The sequence below is a fragment of the Penaeus vannamei genome, chromosome 11, assembly GCF_042767895.1.
Source record: "Penaeus vannamei isolate JL-2024 chromosome 11, ASM4276789v1, whole genome shotgun sequence".
In the NCBI taxonomy this organism is placed as follows: domain Eukaryota; kingdom Metazoa; phylum Arthropoda; class Malacostraca; order Decapoda; family Penaeidae; genus Penaeus; species Penaeus vannamei.
The window spans coordinates 42029717-42039716 of NC_091559.1; the positions used below are offsets into that span (position 1 = coordinate 42029717).

Genomic DNA, 10000 nt, shown 5'->3' on the forward strand with positions numbered 1-10000 from the left:
TATGTATGTATGTATGTATACACACATATATGTATGTATGTATGTATGTATGTACACACACACATATATATATGTGTGTGTGTGTCTGTGTGTGATATTATCATTATCGTTGTTGTTATTGTTGTTGATGTCATTATTGTCATTATTTTATTATGATTATGATAATAATAATGATAATAGTAATAATAATGATAATAATGATGATAATAATAATGATAATAATAATTATTATTATTACCATTATTGATATTTTCACAATCATCATCATCATCATCGTCATTATTATCTTTATGATTATTCTTGTTTTATTTTTTATTGTTATTATTTTTGTCATTATTATCATTATTAGGATTAGCATTATTATGATTATTATTATTATTGTTATTATTATTATTATTATTATTATTATTATTACTATTATTATCATTATCATTATCATTATCATTATCATTATCATTATTATTATTATTATTATTATTATTATTATTGTTATTATTATTATTATTATTATTATTATTATTATTATTATTATTATTATTATTATTATTATTATTGTTACTCTTTATTATCATTATCATTATTAATGTTGCTGATAATATTTTTGGTTATTATTATTATCATTATCATCTTTACCTATAATTGGTATTATCTCTAACTCTTCAATGTTTTTATTATCATCATTGATATTATTAATATTATTTCTGTGAATAATATTAATATTATTAATGTTATTGTCTTTGTAAACATTAACCTCGGACCGAATAATTATTTCTATTATTATTTCCATTAACATTTCTTTCCCTGATCACGCACCTGTTCCCCCCCCTCCCCCCTTCCCCCCCTCACCCTCACCCTTCCCCCCCTCACCCTCCTTGCCTTGCGGGTGGACCAAATGGTGTAATTGCGGTGTTGGAGAAAGTGGTGTTGAAGAGAGACAGAGGGAGAGAGAGAGGGGGGGGGGGTCTAGGAGGTGGTGAGGGGAGGGGGAGGGGTGGATGTGGTTGGATGGGGTAGCAGATGGGTGGGGGGGGGTAAAGGGGGGATCAAATGTTTTTAGGTGTTGTGGGAGGAGTGGAGTGGGGAGAGGGGGAGAGAGGAAGGGGGAAAGGGGGAGGGAGAGGGGTGGGGGAAGGGATAGATGGGTGGGGAAGGGGAAAAGAGAAGGGTGGGGAAGGAGTGGAGAAGGGAGGGGGGAGGGAGGAGAGGGTGTGGGGGGAGGAGAGGGGTGGGGGGAGTGAGAGGGGTGGGGAAGGGAAGCCAGAGAAGGGTGAGGGAAAGAGGAGAGGTGTGGGGGAAGGATGAGAGAGGATGGGGCAAGGAAAGCATGGATGGGGAGAATGGAAATGGGAGAAGAAGGGAAGGGGGAAAAAAGGAGTGGGGGAGGGGGAACATAGGGGGAAAGGGATAAGGGGTAGAGGAAGGGGGTGGGGGTAGGGAGACAAGGGTGTGGGGGGACCAGAGGGATTTGGGCAGGCGTTTGATAAAAAAAATGGAGGGGAGGGGTTAAGAAATTGGGGAGAGAAATATGGTAGGAGAGACTAAGAGACCAAAGGTGGGGGGGGGGTCTGTAGGGGGGAGGGTAGGGGATGGGGGGAAACAAGCTGGAAGAAATTTAAGCCTTCTTTTTTTTATTGCGCCATAATTGCAAGAACATTAATTCATTATATGGTTTAACGCGGCAGCTCTTGGCATTAACCATGATATATGAAGGCTAAGTAAATAACACGTCAAGTGAGGGTGTGTAATATCTGATCTCCAGGGAATTGCTTTCATTTCAATTTTTCACTTTTATCGAGTTTGTCAATTATCTTTTTTTCTCCCTAATTGTCCCTGGGTTCTGGAAATTTTGTTTGTTTCCGTAATGGATTAAGTGCCACTCAACGGATTAAAGCAGGGAGGGGGGGGGTTATGTGGATGGGGGCGGACCGTGGGAATGTTGTTGACTAAGATGCGTACTTGTCGATGGTGTGCGTGTGGAGGGGGATGTGTGTGTGTGTGTGTGTGTGTGTGTGTGTGTGTGTGTGTGTGTGTGTGTGTGTGTGTGTGTGTGTGTGTGTGTGTGTGTGTGTGTGTGTGTGTAAGATTTGATTTGATTTGATGCGATGCGCTGTGTTGAAATGAGATTTGATGTGATATGATATTCGATAAGATGTGATGTGGTGTGACGTGGTGTGGTGAAGCATGACGTGGCTTATAGTATATATATGTATGTGTTTGTGCTAACACTAGCGCATATCTCGTTTAGGCTACCCTTTAAAAGAAACCGTTTTCTCTTCTGATTCCGCCGCAACCATTTTCTATGACGGGATGTTCTTGTAGGTATAACTTAAAGAATTATGATTAAAGGATTGGAAGAACTATTCATTGCATAAATAAAGATGATATGTTTAAATGTACGAAGCATTTCGAGGAGTGTAACCTTAAGATAGATATCAATGACATTTCTAACCAGATATATTTGGCAAAACCTAATCCTATGCGCATGGTAGCGGCGCAAACTCACTGTGACGTGTGTCTGAATTTAATTAAACAGCCAAATTCTGAAAAAGTTAGTTTAATCCTGAAGTCGGTGTGATAAACATGTGAATATCCTAAGCTTAACGTTTGCATTTTCAATACGTAAAATATTGCCAAAAACCGAGATACGAGGATTATATACAAGGCTACTGGTAGTGACAAAATTATTTTGGAACCCTGGATTTATCCTCATAGGATCCACAAAGAAACAAGTGGCGAATCCTGGAGCTATTGTCCTTTACGTTTGATACAGAGACTAAGGGACGGATATCAGCATATTTTGGAATCCTACACTTATTCGCTTTAGATTCCTTGGAGGAATAGAGTGGAAAATATAGGCCTATTTTAGTATCGTGGATTTACTTTCGTTTAAGTTTTATATACTAGATTTATCATTCTTTGACTTCCATAGTGATACAGTGGGGTTTATAGGCCTAGTTTGGCGTCCTGGACTTTCTTCTCCTTTGGGTTCGGTAGAAAACAAGGAAGCATCCATTATGGAAACGACCGCTCCAGCCGTGCAGTCCGCCGAACCCCGAAGCTTTCCCCAGCAGAAGACGAGGCCCGCGTCGGTGGAGGTCGGCCAGCGGAAGCCCCGGCGCCCCTTGCAAGGCGCCGTGCCAGACATGCCGGTCCTCAGTCCCGGAGCTCCGGTGGAGGAGAAGATCGAGAAGCTGCAGGCGCACACGGACAAACTCTTCAACATCTTGATCCAGAACCAAGGCCGTGTTCGCTCCTCGACTCGCACTGACCCCCGCCAGCGCTCCAAGATGGACGCCCTCCAGTCGGACACGAAGAAACTGACGCAACTTCTGCTGCAGCTGAGCGAAAACAGCTCTCGCGGCTCGCACGGCCTCGACAGCCGCCCGCGCAGCCACCAGAGAAGCCTGCCTTCGCCGCCCGACCCTCTCGGCCACGCGGGTCTGCCGCCGTCCGACGACGATGACTCGGCTTCGCTGTCGCTGCGGTCCTCCTCGTCGACCCTGGACGCCAGCGCCGCGTCCCCGCCCCCGCGCTCATCGGCGTCCGTGCTCCTTGCGAGGAACAGGGCCGCCTCGCAGGCGGGGCCCGCGCTCGAGGCGACGAGCCGAGGCCCGGCGAGCGCCCTTCGTGCCGTGGCCGCCCCGCATCGCAGACCGCATCGAGCGTCGTCTGTCCGGCCTCTGCACGAGTCCCGATACAGGGCGACCCACTTCACCGGATTCTTCAAGGCCTACGAGTCGCAGTACAGGCCCCAAAGCAGGCCCGGCCGCCACCACCTCGGCCAGCGGTCCGAACGACCGGTTGTCGCGGCGGCCTCGCAGCGGAACCGCTTCCCGCCGAGAGGTGTGTGCGGCCGAGTTGACATGCAAAAGGTCTATATAAGTACTTATATAGGCCTTGGACATGCGCGCACTCGTTCATTCACTCATCGCCTCTCTCTCTCTCTCTCTCTCTCTCTCTCTCTCTCTCTCTCTCTCTCTCTCTCTCTCTCTCTCTCTCTCTCTCTCTCCCCATCTCCCCTCCTCTCTCTCCTCTCTCCCCCCCCCTCTCCGCACCCCCCCCCCCCCTCTCTCTCTCTCTCTCTCTCTCTCTCTCTCTTCTCTCTCTTCCTCTCTCTCTCCTCTCTCTCCTCTCTCATTCTCTCTCTCCTTTCTCCTCTCATTCTTTCCTTCCTTTCTCTCTCTCTCTCTCTCTCTCTCTCTCTCTCTCTCTCTCTCTCTCTCTCTCTCTCTCTCTCTCTCTCTCTCTCCCCCCTTCTCTTCTCTTCTCTCCTCCTCCTCTCTCTCTCTCTCTCTCTCTCTCTCTCTCTCTCTCTCTCTCTCTCTCTCTCTCTCTCTCTCTCTCTCTCTCTCCTCTCTCTCTTCTCTCTCTCTCTCACTCTTCCCTCTCATCTCTTTCACTCACACTCACTCTCACTCCCCCACCTCACTCTCACCTCACCTCACTCACCTCACCTCACCTCACTCTCACTCTCACTCTCACTCTCACTCTCACTCACTCACTCTTCTTCTTTCATCATCACTCACTCACTCACTACCACTTCTACTCTCACTCTCACTCACTCACTCACTCACTCTAACTCACTCACTCAACCACAGTAACAGCTTTAGTTCTGCGTGCGCTAAACGTGAGAGGTAAAACGTTTACTCCACTTTGAGAGCACAATGTCCATTAGTTATTGCAATGATATTCTTATTTGACTGACGTTGGCAATCCTTTTCTCTGCATCAGTCCCAGTCAAGAAAAAAAGCTTAATAACTCTTTGACCATATATTTTACCTTTAGTTTTTGCGAATAAAACATGGGTCTACTAATACAAAAAGTACTTTGAAACACATAATCAGATTTGACAGTTTTATTCATCTGATGATGATGCTTACCGTTTGGTGCTATTAGAGATAGAATGTTATTAGCCCTGTGCAAGAAATACAGATGATAATGATAACAATTGTGGATGTGCTTATAACTGATTTTCTACTACATATATAAGGGTATGATGTCAGGGTCAAGCAAGTGTGTTTTGTGAATTGTGTGTTATTTTCGACTCTGCAAGGAACTACCATTATTGAATGATATTACACAGTCAAGAAACTCCATTATACATTGAATTGAATTGAATTTTCTCCAAAATGTCATCTTCAGGGGGAATTCAGTACTATATCCTTTCAGTAAATAATATTGTTTTATCTCTCATAATCTTCATGCCGTTTACATGTAGTCGTTTTATAAGGTAAACGGTATACTGATATGGATCATGAATAGTGTCAATCCTCAATTATTGTGGTAAATAAGAACAGCTTTTATTCCGATGTCACAGTTGTCATAAATAAGACAGTTCTGCAACGCGACAATTAAAAGTTATTTGAATTCTTAAGTAGGATTCGCTTCGACATTTTTATTTTTTGTGATATGATATAAGGAAGATGATATCCCATCATGTATTTATATATTTGATTTTTACACCATTGTACAGATGGGCAACATTGTCTTTTATGACCGTAATCATAACACGTACGTAATTGCAATTTTTTTTACGAGATAAAAAATCTCTGTTGCAAATCAAAGAAAAATCTAAACTAAAATGGTAAATGTTTTATGTTATTTGATCCAGATATCTCCACGCTACCGAAAGAGGTGCACATGGTGATAAGAAATTAATAAGCAATAGTTTTCTGGTACTTATGGTAAAGAGAATACACAATAGGTCTGCTTATATCTGCATGAGCATTTGTTGCCAGCTGTACTTCAAGGTTTTAGACCTAGAGAATTGGGTGTAAAAGTCTGCATTTATTTTTTATTATGCAGAGAAAAATTTTGGTTTAATAGGGAATGATATACGAGTTTAAATATGTATGGATATACTCATATATCGTGTGTGTGTGTGTGTGTGTGTGTGTGTGTGTGTGTGTGTGTGTGTGTGTGTGTGTGTGTGTGTGTGTGTGTGTGTGTGTGTGTGTGTGTGTGTGTGTGCACGCATTTACTTTTACAGATGCACATGCATTTGAACTGTATTGAATTGTACCACAAATACATTATACCATTTCCCCCCAACAGATAAGAACGAGACCCTGCGCGTGGCTGCACACGAGCGCCTCGGAGAAGTCCTAAGAATCCTGAGGTCGATCCTTGAGAAGTACAGCCCCATCCAACACAACGAACTCCTGGCCGCTGCCTCCCACCTCATCACTCACGTCAACGGTAGGTGTTCGATTCATGTTCGGTTGAGATGTCAATTCTGCTGGGTTCGTTTGTTGCGGTTTTGGGCTCGGAGGAGAAAATGGGGTGGGGAGGAAATTTATAGGTGATATTTTTTGTCATTGTTTTTGGTTAAGGTGTAAAAATGCAAGGAATTCTTGTTGCGCTGGGTTTGTTGTTTCGGGAAATAAGAATTTTATTTATGTATGGCCTTCGAAGGTACCGTTTTCTTTGGCAGATTCGCACTCAAAGAAAATGAGAACTTTCATCATAGACTATTAAAAATATCTAAGGATTCTGTAGGATAGCAAAATACGTGCATATAAACACTTAAACGCTCATGTACACGGACACGCACACGCACACGTACACGCACACGCACACGCACACGCACACACACAAGTACACGCACACGTACACGCACACGCACACGGAAATGTAAACGTATGCGCACACGGAAATGTACACGTACGCTTACACGCACGTACACGCACACGCACACGCATACGGACTCGCACATAAGTAAGTGTATATATTATATATATATGTATGTGTGTGTGTGTGTGTGTGTGTGTGTGTGTGTGTGTGTGTGTGTGTGTGTGTGTGTGTGTGTGCGTGTGTGTGTAAATATGTACGTTCATGTATTTATATTCCCAGGTTATACACTTACGCACACATATTCGTGATTTAATTTTTTAAAACTATGTATTTATTTATTCATTTTTGCACTTCTATATCTATACCTAAACACACATTGTATGTGTGTGTGCTTCCAAGTAGGGGGCTACCCTGTGCCGCTAACTTGGACCAATGTATCCTGCTACTTTGAAAACTTTTAAACACCCTGATACATCCATACATGCATGCATACATACATACACATGGATAGTCACACATTTTGCGTACATGGGCAGGCAAAACTGTTTTACTGAGAATTTTATTCTGTTGCATAACAAGGAGAAGATCGCATGTATTTGGAATTTGTCGGTATCGTGTATCTAGTGACACAGCAGTCTTGCATCCTGAGACTGACATTGAATAATATGATAAGAAATTCACGGGACAAAAGGCGGAAAAGCACAATTACTCCGTCGCATTCCGCTCCACTTTGCACTCAGGATCACAGAGCATTTGACTACGAAACCGTGTTAGCGATTTCTGATAAATCCACTCGGTCCGATTTTTAAGAAAGTTTGAAAAAACATCAGCCATTAACACTAATATCAAATGGTGTTATTATAAGACCAGGTACTGAATATGTTTTTTTTTTTTTTTTTTTACTGGACACTTATCACTCGAACTGCATTGCAACTATAAAGACCTCAACAATTCTGCCATTCAACTGCTCAAGTGTTTATGAAGAAATTTATGACAATTTTTTCACTGGTTTTTGAAGATATCTTTAGTATTATTACCAAAATTTTGTAAGATATTGCGGCTAATGGAACATTTGTGAAATTTTAATATTCCTGGGATTTCCTGGATATTTTCGGATTTCCTCAGATTTCTTGAAGGATTTCCGTTTTTTTCCGGATTTCCAGGGAGGGTGTATGGGATTTCCGAAGTGAAATGCCCTTCGCCCAGATTCTCAGAGACTGGAATTGGTCGCGTCGTCCTTGGAGAGTTGAAAATTATATTTAGAATATGGTTACCCTTGCGCTGTTTCATTTTCTTTAGACCGAAACAACAAGAAAACGTGCAGACGGAATCAATACAATACTATGTTTTCGTTGTTTTATGAGTGTTTTCTTTGAAGAAAAACAAAAACAAATCTCTAACGGATATTTATTATGTATTATGATTGCAGAGTATCTGCAGGTATGTCGATCAGAACTCTTTCATCTCTCTCTCTCTCTCTCTCTCTCTCTCTCTCTCTCTCTCTCTCTCTCTGTCTCTCTCTCTCTCTCTCTCTCTCTCTCTCTCTCTCTCTCTCTCTCTAGCTATCTTTGAGTCTCTATTTCTGTCTGTCTGTCTGTCTGTCTCTCTCTCTCTCTCTCTCTCTCTCTCTCTCTCTCTCTCTCTCTCTCTCTCTCTCTCTCTCTCTCTCTCTCTCTCTCTCTCTCTCTCTCTCTCTCTCTCTCTCTCTCTCTCTCTCTCTCTCCTCTCTCCCTCTCCCTCTCCCTCTCCCTCTCCCTCTCCCTCTCCCTCTCCCTCTCTCCTCTCATTCTCCCAATCCCTCGCCTTCTCCTTCTCTCCCTCTTCCTCTCCTTCTCCTTCTCTCCTTCTCATTCTCTCTATCTCTCTCCTCCTTCTCACCCTCTTCCTCTCATTCTCCTCTCCCTCTTCCTCGCCTTTTCCTTCTCTCCCTCTCCTTCTCCCACTCCCTCTCTCTCTCTCTCTCTCTCTCTCTCTCTCTCTCTCTCTCTCTCTCTCCTCTCTCTCTCTCTCTCTCTCTCTCTCTCTCTCTCTCTCTCTCTCTCTCTCTCTCTCTCCCCCTCTACCCCTCTACCTCTCCCTCTCCTCCCTCTCCAACTCCCTCTCCTTCTCAGAAAGAATGCCAGGACCCATATCTGCGATCTTAATACCAGGCATCAGAGCTCATTATTTGAAATTTATGAATCAGATTCTTCACCCCCCCCCCCCCGCCCTCGTATCGTGACCTGTGCTTGCAGTCTTTTGTGATGAATGCTGTGATTATGATGGTATTTCGAGTCATGTAGTTATTTATAATACGTTGCAAGAAAGTTCGCTAACAACAAGGCCATTCTGCATTATTAAATGATAGGTAAGGAGTGTACACTTTATAGAAATCCTGTTGATAGCTAGGGATAGCTGATAAAAAAAGTATTTTTCGTACAGGTTATTGCATATTATATCTGTCCTGGAATTTCTTCCTTTTACAAGATCAATCGCTCTGCTTTTTTTATTACAGGAAGGAATGTGTTATCGCGTATCCTATAGACTGTAAACATCTGGTATGAGATGCCTAAGATATAAAGAAAAATGTATATATAAAGAAGGATTGCCGTAGAAGTAGACAATATAAATAAAGCTTATGAAGTCTGTAAGGAGGTGGTTGGTTGTAGATAACGGAAAGGATACATCACACTGTTCAGACATGAAGGGAACTGGATATAACGTACAAGATATAGTCACTACATCTGGATCTTGCCGTCTATCGAGCTAACGAAATGAATCTATCTGTCCCTAACGCCATTCGTACTTACTACGACCCGGAAGAAGTGAACCAAAACACGATTTCTCATCGATATAAATTGCCCAAAGGGTTAATCCATGTAAAGCGAAGGGTTCCAGGAGCCATATCTTGAGGATGTTTACACGCGGCTTCCTGATGGGATATTTCTTATGGCATTCGTTAGGTCGAAGTCTCCGCCATCCTTCCTTGGGTGTGGCGCTCTTGGCCGAGACCGCCGTGTGTCGGGTTCGCTTCTCGTTGTTTGTTTACATTTTGGCCTTTGGGGTGAGGGGCCGCTCGTGGGGTTCAGATGTCGCTTTTCGTGTTTTTTGCGGTGTTTTTTTAGGCTTGTATTTTTTTTTTTTTTTCGTATTTTTTGGGGGTGTTTTTAGACTTGTATTCTTCTTCTTTTTAAGATTTTCGTGTTTTTTGGGGTGTTTTTAGGCTTGTATTTTTCTTCTTTTTAAGATTTTCGTGTTTTTTGGGAGTGTTTTTAGGCTTATATTCTTCTTTTTTAAGATTTAGGGGATTGTTTGTATTTCGTGCTTGGTTTGGTTTTGATTGGTGTTCGTTACTTGTTTGGTGTAGACTTGCTTTTGTGGTTTGTTTGTGTTTGGCTTCGGGTATTTTAAGCGTTGATTTTATCCCGTCAATGCATTCGGTATTCTT

General features: G+C 42.7%; 1 protein-coding gene across 1 annotated transcript in view; it reads left to right on the forward strand.

The window, feature by feature from the left end:
• The window catches only part of LOC113823097 (uncharacterized), a gene marked incomplete in the record, with an annotated part of 250198 nt that overhangs the window by 105701 nt on the left and 134497 nt on the right, over nt 1-10000 (forward strand). The window contains 1 exon segment of the mRNA XM_070127522.1: nt 6055-6198. Coding sequence (XP_069983623.1) covers nt 6055-6198 — 144 coding nt within the window.